The sequence below is a fragment of the Panicum virgatum genome, chromosome 5N (genome assembly GCF_016808335.1).
Source record: "Panicum virgatum strain AP13 chromosome 5N, P.virgatum_v5, whole genome shotgun sequence".
Taxonomy (NCBI): Eukaryota; Viridiplantae; Streptophyta; class Magnoliopsida; order Poales; family Poaceae; genus Panicum; species Panicum virgatum.
The window spans coordinates 42,990,128-43,007,944 of NC_053149.1; the positions used below are offsets into that span (position 1 = coordinate 42,990,128).

At 43.8% G+C, this 17,817-nt stretch overlaps 1 protein-coding gene across 2 annotated transcripts; it reads left to right on the top strand.

Annotated features, from left to right (window-relative positions):
• Positions 1–5,598: 5,598 nt before the first annotated feature.
• LOC120672758 (laccase-25-like) lies at positions 5,599–17,322 on the top strand. Of its 2 annotated transcripts, XM_039953328.1 has the most exons (6): positions 5,599–5,650; positions 5,812–5,955; positions 7,783–7,886; positions 8,190–8,344; positions 15,453–16,822; positions 16,947–17,322. In XM_039953328.1, exons 3-6 carry the CDS (start codon positions 7,803–7,805, stop codon positions 17,075–17,077), a joined length of 1,740 nt encoding a protein of 579 aa, XP_039809262.1. In that variant the 5' UTR covers positions 5,599–5,650; positions 5,812–5,955; positions 7,783–7,802; the 3' UTR covers positions 17,078–17,322. The 2 variants fall into 2 exon arrangements, with proteins under 2 accessions (XP_039809262.1, XP_039809264.1); XM_039953330.1 differs by lacking the exons at positions 5,599–5,650; positions 7,783–7,886 and having other exon boundaries at positions 5,666–5,955.
• The last annotated feature ends 495 nt before the right edge of the window (positions 17,323–17,817 follow it).

Sequence of the window (17,817 nt, forward strand, 5' to 3'; positions counted from 1 at the left end):
CCATCTCAGAGTTTTCGGTTGCCGGTGCTTTGTGCTGAAAGATGGAAATCTTGATAAGTTTGAGTCTCGCTCGTCTGACGGTGTCTTTCTCAGTTATGCTTCTCACTCTAGAGCGTACCGTGTGCTGATTATTGATACTAACATCGTCAGAGAGACTTGTGAAGTCACTTTCGACGAGACTGCACCATGCAATTCTTCTGTCTTTGAAGTTGCAGGAGATGATGAGCTCGGCACCTCCATCTTTGAAGATGAGGAGGAAGAAGCTGCAGATGGCGAGGCTGAGGCTACCACGCGTGCTGTGGACCCAGCTATTTCTGCCACGAGCTCGGACGATGATGACGGCCCCGATCCGACTACGTCTACTTCACGGGGGCTATTCGAGGAGGTGACTCAGGCTACACCAGCTGATCCTGAGGAGACACCAGCTTTGGTTGAGGAGGAGGCGACTTCGACACGGGAAGCACCGCGACACATTCAGCGCCGCCATCCACCTCAACAGATGCTAGGTGATCTCAACGAGCGAGTCACCAGGTCCAAGGTAACAAGTATCGCTGGTTTTGCTCATTCAGTGTTTGTTGCCTCTTTTGAGCCCAAAGATATTGGACACGCTCTTTCTGATTCTAATTGGGTCAATGCCATGCATGAGGAACTTGAAAATTTTGAAAGAAACCAAGTTTGGGTTTTAGTCGAGCCTCCACCTGCTTGTAATCCCATCGGAACGAAGTGGGTTTTCAAAAACAAGCAGGGTGAGGATGGTTTGGTTGTTCGGAACAAGGCTCGTCTTGTTGACCAGGGGTTTTGCCAAAAAGAGGGTATTGATTTTGAGGAGACTTTTGCCCTTGTTGCTCGTTTGGAAGCTATTCGAATCTTTCTTGCATTTGCTGCTTCCAAGGGTTTTAAGGTTTTCCAAATGGATGTTAAATCTGCCTTCTTGAATGGTTTTATCGAAGAAGAGGTTTATGTGAAGCAACCCCCTGGTTTCGAAAATCCCAAGTTTCCAAACCGTGTTTATAAACTTCATAAAGCTCTTTACGGTTTGAAACAGGCGCCTAGAGCTTGGTATGATAGATTGAAAACCTTTTTGTTGGCTCAGGGCTTTAAAATGGGATGTGTGGATAAAACTTTGTTCCTCATGCGATCTGGCACTGATTTTCTTTTAGTTCAGATATACGTGGATGATATTATCTTTGGTGGCTCTTCTCACGCTCTTGTGTCCAAGTTTTCTGAGCAGATGTCCAGGGAGTTCGAGATGAGCATGATGGGTGAGCTGCAGTTCTTCCTCGGGCTGCAGATCAAGCAGACTCCTCAGGGCACTTTTGTCCATCAAGCCAAGTACACTAGAGACTTGCTGCGGATTTTCGACATGAGTGACTTGTCTCCTCAGCCGACTCCGATCAGCACATCTACGGCGCTTGATGAGGACTTGGACGGTGAAGCGGTGGACCAGAAGGAGTACAGGAGCATGATCGGCTCGCTCCTGTACCCGACGGCGACGCGACCGGACATCCAGTTCGGCGTCTGCCTCTGCGCGCGGTATCAGGCTTCGCCGCGCACCTCCCACAGGCAGGTGGTGAAACGCATCTTCAGGTATCTGAAATTCACCCCTGAATTTGGTCTTTGGTATTCTGCGGATTCTTCTCTGGTTTTGATGGGCTTTTCTGATGCCGATTTCGGTGGGTGTCGGTTGGATCGCAAGTCGACATCCGGCACTTGTCAATTTCTCGGTACATCTTTGGTGTCTTGGTCCACTCGCAAGCAGGCTAGCGTAGCGCTTTCTTCCACAGAAGCTGAGTATGTTGCCGCTGCTAGCTGCTGCTCCCAGATACTTTGGATGAAACAAACCTTGCAGTATTATGGCTTGAGTTTCGGTAGGGTTCCCATCTTTCTAGACAACATGTCAGCCATTAGCATTGCAAAGAACCCTGTCCTACACTCCAGAACCAAGCACATAGACATCCGATTTCATTTCCTGCGAGACAACCATGAGAGAGGACACATAGACTTGATCCATGTCCCTTCAGAGAGGCAAACTGCAGATATCCTCACCAAACCGCTAGAGCAGGACACCTTTGCTTGCTTGCGAGGGGAGCTTGGGGTGTGTTACCCCTTTTGATTGCTGACTTCTCTTTGGTTAGCTTTGTAGGCTTTATTTGCTTCTCTTTGATTTCTAGGTTTGGTAGTTGCATTGTGCATATGCATTGTACATAGTTGCATTTTGTATTGTCTCACTTGCACTAGCATTCTTGTATACTTTGCTATGATCTTCTAGTGCCTGCTAGTGTGAGTTGATAAACTTGATCATGTATAGCTTGCTCCATTATGTATATGACATCATCTGAGTTAAGCTATTTTGATTTGAAAATATGATCACCCTGTCTTGGCTACTAGCATGTTAGGGAGTGTTGATGTGCTTTGCTATCTTATTCATGCTAGTATAGCCTTCTGTTAGCAATTCACACTTGAAATGATCTAAATCTGATAAAATTGCTTGAACTGTTCTTGAAATGGATTGAAAAGATCCAGGTGCGATTGCTTGTCGCACTGATCGAGCTTTCGGGACGGCTCAGTTTGCACTTGTGAGAACCCGGGCAAGGCTGTGCATGACTGAAACGAGTGCTTTAAGCTTTTGATTGTCTTTGGCATAGGCTTGGCCTCGTTGCTAAGTAAAGCATGACAAGCTTTCAACCCCTGGCATTAAGAATTACTTCATATAAATTTGGTTGAAAAATGATTGTGTGCAATATGTTTTTGGCTGGTTTGGCTCACCTGTATGAGTTTGAGTAGCACTGCTTCCCATTTCCTAATTGTTGGTGCTAGATCATGGGTGATGCTTTTATTTCTCCTAAACTGAACTTGCCTAGCTCTAGACTGATTTGATATACCATGTTGAGCTAGATGCAGGTCTTGTTTATGGATGCACACATGCTTGAGACTAGATGTTGCTCATATCTTTGTATCCCTGAATGCTTTCACTTACACCTCCTGCATTGCATTCATTGCATAGCATCTGTTCAGGGGGAGTTTCAGCTTCAGGGGGAGCTTTAGGTCTTTTTAGGCTTGATGTGTGCATGTGCCAACAAGGGGGAGAATTTTGAGAAGTGATCGAACAAGGGGGAGACTTGTTTGATTTTTGAAAAACTTGTTGTGCACAGGGCTTTGAGAGTGCATCATTTTGGGAGAGTTGCACATGTGAGAGGGAAAAACTTTGCTTGTGGAGTTTCTGCTTTGGTTTTGGCTCCTGGTTTTCCTCGTTTTCCCTCTGCTTCTTGCATGACTGCGTCGAGCGTTACCTTTGTCTTTGAGAAGTCATGTTGTGGCTTTTGGTCAATTGCGTCGAGCCTTTGCCCTTGTCTTAGGGGATCGATCTTTGCTTGAGTAAGTGACTGGTCTTGCTTCCCTGAGCTTTGTGTCACTTGCTTGAATTCTTCACTTTCTTGCTTCTCTTTTTATCACTTCTCTGCTTTCAGGTGGTGTGTTGGCAATGCACTCATCAAGGGGGAGATTGAGGAATGTTGAGTACTCTATCCTGCTTGTGATGAGTGAATTGTCAACCGTGCGGTGTGATCGTGCGCTTGGTCTTTGGATTGCAGGTACACGGGCGTCGAGTGTCGACGGGGAGCTGCCGTGGAGGTGCTGTGGCCGATGGACCGTGCGGTGGACGGCGGTGAAGGGCAGCCGGGACCGGAGCTCGGACCGGGCGGCAGCTGTGGCGTCCACTCCTGGATCAAGGGCGCAAGCGGCGACGGAAGGCGGGTTTCTTGGTTTGCGCCACAAAACCAAGGAGGCGGACGGCGGTTGAAGACGTCAAGTCATAGAGGCACGGGCGTCAGTCTCGGGACTGACGGAGGCGACGGGCGTCGACGGCGTCTAGGGCCTCGCTGCGGGCGAGGAGGTGACGGGCGTCGGGCGGCGTCTAGGGCCGTCAGAAGGCCGAGGCGGGAACGGCGTCTAGGGCCACGGCACGGAGGCGGGAATCTTCCCGCGCGTGAGGTTTTGGCGGTTTTCTCAAAACCGGCCACCTACCCGGGTTTTGCGGACCCTCCAAAACTGCAGACTGGATCTTCATCAAGACGGCGGCATCGCGGAGAAGACTTCGTTTCGAAGAAAGAACCTCGGCCGTCGGATGAGATCGTTGTACAGGGGGTGCTGCAGGCCAACCGGTCTGACCGGTCCCTGGCACCGGTCTGACCGGTCTAACCAACCGGTCTGACCGGTCCAGCGTACCGGTATGACCGGTCCCGCGGGTATAAATACCCCTTCACTTGTGTTAGGTTGATTGCGGCTTTTGTAATCTGTTCGTGGACTCTCTGTTTCTCCAGGCCGCCGCCCCTGTGTTCTCCCCCCCTGTTTCTCTCTTTAGAGTAGATTTGTCCATGGATTTGTGAAAGTTTGTATTGGATTTGATTGGGAAAGGAGGCCCCATCCTCCTTGTACCCTCTGGGCTTTTGAATCACTCCAATCCCGTCCCTCTTGTGATTTTTGTGATGGATTTTTCGTTTTGGTTTAGATGCACTTGATTGCGATTCGCTTCGTGTTTTCGTTCGCTGGTTCGAGGCCTTTTGTGTTGGTTTAGCTCTTCAATAGCTACTCCAAACGTTGGTCAGAACACTTGAGGGATTGGGCGATTTTGGGATATAGGCCGATGATTCGAATTTGGAAGAAATTTTGATCGGCTCCCATTCACCCCCTTCTGGTCGCCGGCTTCGGTCCCACAATTTCCTTTTCCATTCGCGCAAATTCAGATGCTTCTGCTTTCACAGATTGGAACATGGAAAGCCAAACTGTCTGAACCCGTGCAGCTGAAAACGCTGTGTATTTACTCCCAAAGAAAGAAAAAGAAAACGCTGTGTATTGCTATTTCAGTTTTTTTTTTTGGATTTTTGGATTACAGCATGATTTAGAGGTTGGAGTTATGTTCTTCCATGACTCGTGGAAGCACCGGTCATTCTGCTAGCGGCCATTAAGAAAAGCTGGGCGTTGACACTACAGGATTACGTCTCGTGATGACAGTGACATCTGAATGAGCTAGTGCCGTGAAAGAAAAGGTTAATCGTAGCAAGCAATAATTCTGAGCAGATGGTGCCTTGATTCCCCCATCACGAGACTTGTGCGCGTAGCTAGAATGAAGACAAAGCCAGGAACATTATCTCCTGACACGAGCAATTAGCCAAACAAAAGGCCAGCGCCAGAAAGATGATTGCTCCACGCGTTGGCGTGTGCACATATGCTGGCGCTCATCTCAGCAGCCGGCCGGGTAACTTGTCTCCATCTCATCATCAGACGGAGACATGTTTTCATACGCAACGATCTTCGTCTTGGAGAGCTGGAGCTGGTGCTGTCGAAATTAGTATCCCACCATACGTTGCCTTTTAGTTAATAAGCTAATGAATGAATTATTAACTAGATTGATCTAAAGGAGCCTTAAGCACGCACGGCCATAAATTCCAACAGATTCTAGTTGGCATGTCCTGGTCGTCGTCACCATCAGGACGCGACCCTTTTTAAGTTTGCAAAGGATTTCGAGAACATCTGTGGTCACCGTTGTTATGATACCTCTCTCTCTCTCTCTCTCTCTCTCTCGCCCCCCCCCCCCCCCCCCCTCCCTCCTTCCCTCTCTCTCTACTCATACATCGCGTTCCAATTATGTCAGGTATGTTCTGTTTAAGAGAAATGAAATGTATGTTCTCTATCACTAGTATCAATGTTCTACGCACTGCTATCGTATGCCATCCTCTCATTTGAATCCCTGACGACATTTTGTGCCTTGGATACTTGACTGGTGCCGTTCTATTGGAACTTGTTGATGAGGAGGCATAAGTCGTCGCCGCCCAGCGTCTCTAGCTGCTCATCTGTAACAGAAATGAACCAGTTCCTCCTTGTTATCAAGTCACTATAAGCTGGCCCATTGGCGAAGACAGGGCATTCCTCTGAATAATACCTGCAAGAAAGATTTAGGTATGTTTTTGTCAAAAACCACTTCGTTTCTAGTTAGCCAAATAGCCCAACAAAGTGCCGTTGCTGCTACTAGTAACAGAAATCATCTGTTTCTAACTAAAACTTCCCATATATATATCATCCTGGATATTCAAGACTGATGCTCTGGAAAATGGGTGCTTCGTTCTAAGAAGGTATAACTTGTAGAGTAATATATGTAAGCTGGGTCCACATAAAGGAATAAAAAGACATGTTTTACAAGACACAAATCTTGAAGACGGTGCTTCTATCCACAAAAACTCTTCTCTTCAATCAGTTAAGTCATTTTATTACTGAGTCGCCATTTCAACTCTAGGCATAGACATATGTCATCCAGAAAAAGAATAATTTCCTGTAGCTGTCATTCAATTGTTAAATCCTGGACTCGAAGACAAAACTAGCCAAGAAAGACATGAAATAAGTAAAATGAGTCCCGTAAGAAAACCATACCTTGCATTGACTGGTGCCGTAAGTAAAATGATCATCATGCGTATAGGATATGTTTCGTAGGATCTAAATGGAGATATAAATGCACGGGCCACTGAACTGTTTATGACGCTGACTGCTCAAAATAAAGACAAAAACGTTTTTGCCAAATGCTCCATCTTACTTCTTTGGACGGTACTCCTCCAAGCTGTTACTGTAGCTTTGGTTTGGCTAAAGGTAGTATGACTTGAGCTTGACCACCCAAAGATAGCTTGTGAATGAAGGATTTTCCTAGCGGAACGGAGCATCTTTGTTTGTCTTGCATCCTGATCATCGTTTGTTTTAGACAAAGTGCTCTACGTAAAACATCTTAACTTTATTTCTGATAAGGAGCTAAAGAAAGTTATGTGCCCAGGGAAGTATCTCTGAAAGTCACGGCGAAGAAAGAGAAACTATGATTGGCCAAATGATTTTGGCCTTGTAATCAGACCCTTATCATCATATGCCTTACGGAAACTGGCCGCCCTATCCCCTCTATCATGAAAGTCCGATAGCTGCTAGTTGTCAAATTCTTCTATATAACCGCCAACCAGCCGTGTTCCATCGACTCATGAAAAGTACACCTGCTGTCACACTCCAAACTATGTTCCGTTGCTTTGCCACCGTGTATGTATCACATATTAGTTCGTTACATTATATAACAATTAATTATCATGCCTGTAAATACTAGAAATGATATACATGATTATTGTTATACTTGGTCCAACTTTTTGAAACTAGGAGACGGGTTGTTGTGCTATAAAACATACTTTTATGTAAAGATACGGTCTATTGCAATGTTCGAATACTGTAAGTAGCTTTAAAATCTTTTACAAGTTCTCTTAATAATGGATGCAGATGCCATTGAAGCTACTCAGCTCCTGGCAATCACGGGCGATATAACTCAAATTAGCTTTTCCATCGTTTTGACTAGTGAAATCAAATAGTAGCAATACATTAGTTGCATCCTTTGCAAACTCTATCCCCTTTAATTAAAAGCAGTAACACACGCAACTGGAGAAAAATCTACGCGTAAAAGCCAATCCGCTTCTGCTTATGGATAACTTTTTCTCCCTTTCTTACCACAATTATTGCGACCTTTGAATATATAAGACGCACGTGCCTGATGATGAACGAACACTCGAAGCTAGGCTACCTTTCGTGTTCCAACTAACTGATCAATGTATTCAGTCAGTCCTCATCGTCATTGATCTCCCGGCCTATATATTGAACTCCATGCCAACCTTCTCATACATGTCTCCAATCAGTTGCATAACAACAGTTCTCTTCTCTAACAACCATATCATATCCTCATCCTCTTCATCAGCTAGTCTCTGTGTACAGGTCGTTGATTGAAGAGAGCCATGGCCTGGCCTTGGTTACTGCCTCTCGGCCTCTTTTTCGCTGCCTCTGTTGCTCAAGCTGCTGTTGTGGAGCACACCTTCAATGTAATCCACATGTGCATATATAGTTTTTCTTTTCTACTTCATATATCTCTCTCGTTGTTCGCCATGAATATATAGTATATGTTTAATTAAGATAGTTTTGCTTTGCAAGCACCACATGTATATATACGGTTTTGATATATTTATATTGTTTCTAATGATGTTCATGCATCGGTAGTATTATTTCTTGATTCTATTAGCGGGGCATCATGCACATGCCAATTAGGTTTACTAGTGGATCACTTGCTTAATTATTATATTTTTCGTGTTACTAATCGCTCGTGTATGTGTTTAATTTATGGCCAGGTCGGGAACCTGTCTATAAGCCAGCTGTGCGAGCAGGCGATGATCATCACGGCGGTGAACGGGCGGCTCCCCGGACCGACCATCAAGGTCCGGGAGGGCGACACGGTGGTTGTCCACCTCGTCAACGAGTCGCCCCACAACATGACCATCCACTGGTAACTACTCCCTGCACATCCCTAAAATATGTCGTTTTGAGTTTGTCCTAAGTTAACCATTCTAAACTTTGACTACAAATAAATTTTTATGTGTTGAGTAGTGAGATGTGAAAATAGTATGGATAGATTTATCTCGAAACACCGTTTCACAAAAGTATATTTTGACTATATTTTAAAAATATTTCATACTTAAAAACAGTAGTCAAAGTTGTATTTCGAAGACCGTGACGCCATAACGTCATGTTTTAGAAAGCTGGAGGGGATAACTAATCGCTGCCAGCAAACTATTAGCTATAGTTCTTTATTTTTTCGTCGTGCATCAGCTTGCGCAAACCAAGCTTTGTTTTGAGCATTCACTTCGCACTAGCTACCTAGCTGCATGAGCGTGTGAAGTAACTGTTAGAACTAATTAACTATGAACAGGATCTTAGCTTAGCCTAATCATGATCACTAATTAAACTATATGCGGAAAAACTTATATTAATACTGACCAGAACTAATTGGATCCATGAACACCTCTGTAGTCGAAGCAGTAGGGCTGATGAAGATGCAGATCGAGGGACACCGTACTTCTAAGCCTTCCAGCACCTTAGAGATCGGTTAGGTTAGGAATATGCTAACCTTGACGGCTAAACTCGTGAGTAATAACGCTTAGGGAAAACCAGGGGTTTTCCCTTGGTTATATAGTGTTGTAGGCTTGGGCTGGGCCCTTAAATGGGTTGAGTTTGCCTCCCGATCAAAGGCAACTAACAGGGATTAATTTAATTGGATTAGGATTGGGCCTTTCGGCCCAATTAGATCTTGACCGAGGTCAATAAATCCAACATTCTCCCCCTTGACCGAAGGTCAACAACTTATTCTTTATAATGTTCAAAACATTAATCACGTGAAGGTGGATACACATGGATCAATAATCTCCCACTTAATCGAACAATCTTAATCATAAACTTAAACTTTTGTTCGTCTTATGTTCACACTCAATACCATAGCAAAAACCATAGCAAACATTATAGAAATACCGAGACACCATTAACTAAAGTTTACTACAGTACCTCGATAGAACACTTACTTAACTTATTTTGGGAGTTTAATTATTCGGCCTCATCCAGAATCACATTTCAGGTTTATTATCAAATCCATACTAACTTTCCCGAAAATAGGATAAGAGATAAAAACCCTCGATTAGTCATGTTGCTAGCAATTTTACTTAATGCATTAAAATAACTTGATCCTGGGACCCTTTATTCACAACATAATAGTTTAAATATCAATGGGCTTGACACCATCAACCAAAAGTTGTTACTTTAAGGGAATACTGTCATTAAACAGCGACATTGATTCAAAACCAATGTTAATACATTAATATTACCGGAATATATATATTGCACATGCCTGCCTAAAACATGCTATACAAAATTGGCCTTAATTATGCCAATCTTGTTTAGAGCTTTCTGCAGAATTGCTCATATATGTAAGAGTGAAAGACATAAAACTAATTTTGCACATTTATATCCACACACTCTTACAAAATCTTGTCTGAATAGTACCTTAATTAAATAAACATGTTATTATGGTGTTTCTATCTTTTAACACCTTTTTCCAGTGGACCTCCCCTGGACTGAAACTAATAAAGTTTTGTCAAGCATTCCGGCTTGTTATGCTAAGTCAATTACTTATAGGACTTAGCATAGAGTTTCAAAATTGAAACCTTAGGAACATCTTCTTATTTATCTTATTCTTAACTTTATTCTTATAACAAAATTTGCTATATCACGCAAACAAAATAGGCATGGCTGTGTATGCATTCATATGTTGTCTATTTAGAGTCTTTCTTAACATACACCCTTTAGTGACAAATCCCAATACTCACTATGGTCCCGTCTTAGTATCATGCTCCCCCAGAAACTAGGCACGCATTCTTACTTTAGTCAGCTTATGAAGAAAATATTCACCTTAGAGTATCAGGATAATTATTAATCCACCTTTACTTTATAAAATGAATCATAGTTACCCATGAACTTAGCATCTTAGTTTCCTTTGGAATCACGTTTCAAAACTTGTAGACCCATTACAGCCTATTGCCTTGACTCCATCAGAAAATTGCCATGATATGAATTGTTCAAAATTCACTTCCATTAATTTTAAAATAACTGAGACTATTACTTTTGTGCCCTAATTATCATTAAACATTATGTATCTCCTCAACAAAGTTTGGAAGAAAATTGGAGAAATACTTATGGCACGATATATATATATATATATATATATATATATATATATATATATATATATATATATATATATATATATATATCATCTCAAGTCATTGATATAGAGAAAACTTATCCTATATCTCATTAAGATTTTCGTCTCTATTTCCTTCTTTCTTTGTGAGCTTCCATTGAATTCTGAATAATCAGAATATTAGAAGCGTCGGCCCTTAAACTTAACTGAAATAATTCACAACGGTAGCTCTTTTACTATTTATCTTGGCACGACAAAAAACTATACCACTGATCAGCTTTCTTTGCTATCCTAGCTCACCCCAGCGGTGGCTAGTTAATGAACTAGAGTAGCAAAGCTATGATTAAATGTTCACAAAACAGCGGTGGCCAGAATCATGAACACAACCATACTTCAATCATCTCTGATCCAAATTGAACTAATCCACAACAGTGGTGGCCAGAAAATGGATAGAACAGCAGGACCTGTGAAAATTATCCCGTACTTAGCGGTGGCCAGAATAAAGAATAAAATCACACTTATTTTAGACAATTGGCTTTCTCATCACAATGGTATTTGAATAATCATGTTTTAGCATGATAAAATTGCTCTTAAACTAACTTAGTAATCATATACAATGAAATGCAAATAAGCGCATGATAATAACCCTACGTTGGTCTGATTATAATCACGCAATAAGTAACAAATTGCATCACCGGTGGGGATAACAAGAAAAACTTATCTGAAACTCATAATTAAAACAACGGTGGTCAGATTTAATTATAAGTTGACTCTAAATAAATTTTCCCATTGGTTCCATTTATTTAGAGGCATCTCATAGTATATTGGTGTATAAGCACCAGCTAGTATTTCATACTTAAAACTTTATACTTAATTTTGCCCATGAGCTTATTAACAACGAAATATTATGGAAAGATTTATAATAAATGTATCTTACAAGAGCAATTGTTTACTAGCTTTATTAATTGGAGCATCTTATGAATTGATGAGACATTCCACTCTCCCCTTCGAATTTGTGGTCCAAACGTTAGTGTGCTACATATTCGACAAGGTCTCATCACTTAACTTATCTCATCTAATTCTCACGTGTTAAAATATTCATGATAAAATTATGAAAAAATTCTCTTGTAGAGAAAAATAATAATAACTTAAAACTCGATAATATAAAAGACAATCACTTAACTTAGAGAAAAATACTCTTTAATATTGAAACAAAGGTTTCATGAATAAGTACATTGATATCATCAAACTTAATGTTGAATCTACTAACTAATTCTAAATGAAGCTCTCTACTATATGAACTTCAACTTATTTCTATCAACTAATTCTAAGAAAAACTCCCCCAATCTCATGGATCTCTTATATATTGATTAATATAATGCTCCACACATGAGTCGGAGAGATTAATTCCAAGAACCTTAATCTCATAAGCTATGTTCAACATATGATGTATGTGCTTTGCCAATCCACCATGCCCATTGTAACGTGAAGTGGTTAATCTATTGAAGTAACTTATGCAGACTTGCCTATGACTCATCTCAATTAAATAGAGGAAACCACAAGCAGTCTTGTCCTCATCATCATCAAAAACTCCACTTATGCCATCAGAGATTGAATGCTTAATGATTCTTTTGGCAAGCTTATTATCCTTCTCCCATTGCTCTAATTTGAAGTGATACTCATACATCTTCTCATCATAGTCCTCAATGCCAGAAGTAGGAGGAAATGGCTTGACTGTATAGAGCATATAATCAAGCTTCAGAAACTCGAGAATGCCTTCTATCATCTTCTTCGATAAAGGAAAGTCAATGCCATTAAATTGCTTAATAGCCTTCATGTAGCTTGTATCTGAGATGATAAAGCAAATAATAATATTTAGTCAATATCATAATCTTATGACTTAGAATCAGCACGAGTGGAAAAAATTTCAAATGTCTTAATGTGCTGATAGTGCAAGTACTTATGGGAACAATAATGCAAGTGATGCATTATTTAATCTTAGAGCATAAAAATAATTTAGGCATTTCTTATTAATCTAAGACATAGCTTACTGTGATGGAAAAGCACTTAAGCTTGAGACTGAAATTTTAAACTCAAACTTGAGCAGTGAAAATAACACATAAGAGATCAAATTTCACTGTAAATATAAGCCTCATCAAACCTTAACTTTGTCTTATATAATCAGCGCATAAAACATTATTAAACTTAATTGCACTGAAATTTAAATCTTATTGCACTAAAAGAAATAAGGCTCATTAATCTTTAGATTATTTTCATATTTAATAAGCACATCAAACTTTATGAAATTAATTGTGCTTGTAATAACAAGACTCATTAATAGCCCAAGAAATAAACTCATTTATCAATGACGATTTCCCATAATTATTCTTAAATTGACTTTATAACATCAAAATTATGGAAAATATCACTATTCGTAATTGAGAAATATCTATCATAGATAAATTAAGCAATAAACTTATTTGCGAAATTATAAACAATAGATATATCAAATATGAAATAAATACTCATGGGCATTAAATAAACATGAGGCTGGTAATTATAAGTGCAACAGTAATTAATTAAAGCCTTTAATCTTAAACAGAGAGGAATTAAAACTTAAATCATTAAAACAGGAAATAAAAGGCTTTACAACTTATACTGGGCTAAAAGACTCATGAAACAGGCCCAAAAGTTTCCCCTTGTGCGCAGCCCAATAAGCTTATCGGCCCAGTTCGGCCCAACCGGTGCAAACCCTAATGTTGGAGCGATCTGGACCGTCCGTGAGATCTAATGGCTATGAGCTATGGTCATCTCATATAAAATGCAGAGGAGGTGTCGGAGGTGCCCTAATCCTCTCACTCCCTCTCCTGCTTCTTTTCCAGACCGAGCCGCCGCTCTTCATGGCCTGCGCGGGCCTGCACCCGTCCGGCCGCCGGCCGCTTCGCTCTTCACCTCATGCGCCGTGCCGCATGGGCCACCAGCGCCGCAGTGCTGGCCCACCGCGCGCGTGCCTCATGCGCGAGCGGTGCTGCCTGCAGCCGCTGGCTGCCGCGTGCGCGCTAGCCTGAACCCGCCTCTCTTAATGCGGGCATGCAGGCAGGACCGAGGCACACGGGCTACCGGCCGCCGCCTGGCTGGCGCCCACGCATGGAGCACGGCTCCCGCCTGCAGATGCGGTGCCGCCGACTTACGCGCGCAGGCCGCGCGCTGCCTCATGCGCGGGCCCTGCGCCGGGAGAGGTGGGCGGCGCAGGCAGCCACCTCTGGTGCGTGCGTGCGCCGCAGAGCCGCGCTGTCGCGTCTTAATGCGCCGGTCTTCCTGATGCGCCGCTAGCCTTCAAGGTACTCCTGTAGGCCCTCTCGCCGGTGTGCGCGTGCGTCCTGGACGCGCGGCATCCCGTCGAGGGGCTCCACTGGGGTACCATACTTTCACGCCAGCGGCACGGCGATCCAACTCATGGTCGCCATCCAGGTAATCTTAGGGTTAGGGTTCATGAAAATTTGGGGATTTTTTATGCGATCTGAAATTTGCATTCCCCTTCTTCTCAAATGCTTACACTGATGCATGTAAACTCATGATTTGGATCTAATTTACGGAAATTAACATGAACAGAGGCTTAATTTTGGGGAAAAACTTAGTACCAAAACCCTATATCCCTAATTGCATAATTCCTTAACTTAATCATGAAATTTGTCTCGGTCTAACCATGAATTAGCATAAACATTAATGATTTGCATCTAATCCGAGACACTTAGCATTAACAGATCAAGATTAATTTTAAACTTGACCTAAACCAAAATAGATTAGATCTAATCTCGTGATCGGAAATCTAATTAACCTTGATTTAGATCTAATCATGCATGATTAAAACATAAAGCTTTTTTGCAAGAACTAATTGCATCTAAAACTTAATTCAAATTTAACTGTGCCATAAGATCGAATTTGCACAGTCATATGCATCTTAAACGGACAACAGAGGCATGAACATGGCTTTAAAGAAGGTAGATCGTGCATGAACAGATCCAATCAGAGATCAACAAAAGCTTAGAACAAAATGGCTCTTGATTAGGACCATGACAGATCTAAGAAGGCTCTTGATACCGATTGTTAGAACTAATTAACTATGAACATGATCTTAGCTTAGCCTAATCATGACCACTAATTAAACTATATGGGGAAAAACTTATATTAATACTGACCAGAACTAATTGGATCCATGAACGCCTCTGTAGTCGAAGCAGTAGGGCTGATGTAGTTGCAGATCGAGGGACACCGTACTTCCAAACCTTCCAGCACCTTAGAGATCGGTTAGGTTAGGGATATGCTAACCTTGATAGCTAAACTCGTGAGTAATCACGCTTAGGGAAAACCAACCCTTAATTATATAGTGATGTAGGCTTGGGGCCAGGCCCTTAAATGGGCTGAGTTTGCCTCCCAATCAAAGGCAACTAACAGAGATTAATTTAATTGGATTAGGATTGGGCCTTTCGGCCCAATTAGATCTTGACCGAGGTCAATAATTCCAACAGTAACATCATTTGTGGAAGGATAAAGTCTCGTGTAAACCAGTGCAACATCAAACGTAGCAAAACCCTACATCCCCGAGAGGTCTCCTCGTTGACGTTTCAGCTTCCGATCCACTTTAATAAATAGCTTTAGACGTGTCAAAATTACCTATAGCTAGTAGATCGTACCTTATTGCTCATCCCCAAGGGTACTTAATAATTTGCTTGCTAACATCATTATAGATAGATTCACTTACTGGCAACAGTGGTAAAAGAATTTGCACACACATGTATAGCTGAAATCGTTTTTGTCTGAGCGTGCTAATGAAAAACCTAACAGTAAATTGAATTCGCTGCAGGCACGGCGTGTTCCAGCGCGGCTCGCCGTGGGCGGACGGCCCGTCGATGGTGACGCAGTGCCCCGTGATGCCGGGGTGCAACTACACGTACCGCTTCAACGTGACGGGCCAGGAAGGCACGCTGTGGTGGCACGCGCACATCTCCTTCCTCCGCGCCACCGTCTACGGCGCGCTAGTCATCCGACCCCGCGGCGGCGCCGCCTCCTACCCCTTCTCCCCGAAGCCCCACCGCGAGGAGGTCCTCCTCCTCGGCGAGTGGTGGAACGCCAACGTCTACGACCTGGAGCGCACGGCGTTCCTCTCCGGCAACATCACGGGCCCCGCCAACGCCTACACCATCAACGGCAAGCCGGGCGACCCCTACAGCAACTGCTCCGCCGCCGACCAGACGTACAAGTTTCATGTGCGGCGGAACGAGAAGTACCTGCTCCGGATCATCAACGCCGCGCTCAACACGCCCATGTTCCTCCGGGTGGCCAACCACAGATTCACCGTCGTCGCCGCCGACGCCGCCTACACGACGCCGTACGAAACGGACGTGGTGGTGGTAGCGCCGGGGCAGACCGTGGACGCCCTCATGGCGGCCGCGGGCGCCGCCCCCGGCCGGTACTACATGGTGGCGACGCCCTACGACAGCGCCGTCGGCGGGACCCCGCCGTTCAACCCGGCCACCGCCAGGGCCGTCGTCGAGTACGCCGGCGCGGCCGGGGACGAGACGCCGCAGCTGCCACCGCCGACGCAGAACAACGACACGGCCACCGCGTTCCGGTTCCTCTCCAACCTCACCGCGCTGGTGCTCCCCGGCAAGCCGACGGTGCCGCTGTCCGTGGACACGCGCATGTTCGTCACCGTCGGGCTCGGCAACGGCGACTGCCAGCCGAAGCAGACGCTGTGCAACACGACCGACGGGACGCGTCCCCGCATCTTCTCCTCCAGCATGAACAACGCGTCCTTCCTCCTCCCCGACGCCGGCTCGCCGTCCATGCTCCAGGCGCACTACGACGGGAACGCGTCGGGCGTCTACACCCGCGACTTCCCCGACCGGCCGCCGGTGATCTTCGACTACACCGCGGACGCCAGTGACACCGACGAGCTCAAGTACACGACCAAGTCCACCAAGGTGCGGACGCTGCGGTACAACGAGACTGTGGAGATGGTGCTGCAGAACACGCGGCTGATCGCCAAGGAGAGCCACCCCATGCACCTCCACGGCTTCAACTTCTTCGTCCTCGCGCAGGGCTTCGGCAACTACGACGAGGCCGCGGCGGCGCCGGGGTTCAAGTTCAACCTCGTCAACCCGCAGGAGCGCAACACTGTCGCCGTCCCCACCGGCGGCTGGGCCGTCATCCGCTTCGTCGCAAACAACCCTGGTAAAGAACGAATTTGTACCCAACATTTTGCAGAAATCATACTGTATTTATTTTATTTCATTGCATCGATCCAAATGTACTATTAATAACTAATAAGGATCAAATAAATTGTATATATCTGCAGGGATGTGGTTCATGCACTGCCACTTCGACGCGCACCTTGATCTGGGGCTGGGAATGGTGTTCGAGGTTCAGGACGGGCCCACGGTAGAGACATCGGTGCCGCCGCCGCCATTGGACCTACCTCACTGCTAAAGCCCTTGTCAAATGTGATTTTTTTTATTTGAATTCGGTGATGGATTTGTCGACAAGAAAAGTGTACAAGCTTTGTCTAGCTATGTCGTGATTTTCAACTATTGTTTGTCCCATCCGTTACAAGATTGTTCTACTGGCATAGGGAGCACACGCGTTTTTATATGTAAAGGGTCGAGTCATGGATATCATTGTTTCAGTTTGGTGTATAAATAAATTGGATATGTCAGTACCTGAAGCAGCCTGGATATGCGTTTGACTAGTTGCTAAGGTCGTTTGATTTTTCCAACCTCAAATTTGACCACTCATCTTATTCAAAAATTTGTGCAAAACATCACTTTTTTGTTGTGGTTTCACTACCGGAAACTTCGATTTTGCCGTGTGCACCATAGTTTGCCGTGTGCAAATTCACGGGCACACGTCAAACATGATTTTTGCCGAGTGTGCTCAAGAAAACACACGGCAAAACCAAAGCACACGGCAAAGTCATGGTTTGCCGTGAGCTTTTTTGTGACACACGGCAAAGTCATGGTTTGCTGTGTGCTTTTTTTTGGCACACGACAAAGCAATTAATTTTTTTTTCTTCTCACTTTGAAACTTTTTCTACTCTTCACATACAACATGTGGCACTCCATGTTAAAATTTGATTCATTTTTGTATTTATTTGTTATATTTAACTAATTAATTGCATTTCAAGTAATTTTTGAATCAAGTCAAATTTGAGCCGCAAGTGATTCAAATAA

Bases quoted from the DNA above. Each gene is read 5' to 3' on its own strand.
- LOC120672758 (XM_039953328.1), top strand. From the start codon at position 7,803: ATGGCCTGGCCTTGGTTACTGCCTCTCGGCCTCTTTTTCGCTGCCTCT. The intron at 8,345-15,452 runs GTAACTACTCCC...AATTCGCTGCAG, and splicing joins CACAACATGACCATCCACTG to GCACGGCGTGTTCCAGCGCG. The intron at 16,823-16,946 runs GTAAAGAACGAA...ATATATCTGCAG, and splicing joins CTTCGTCGCAAACAACCCTG to GGATGTGGTTCATGCACTGC.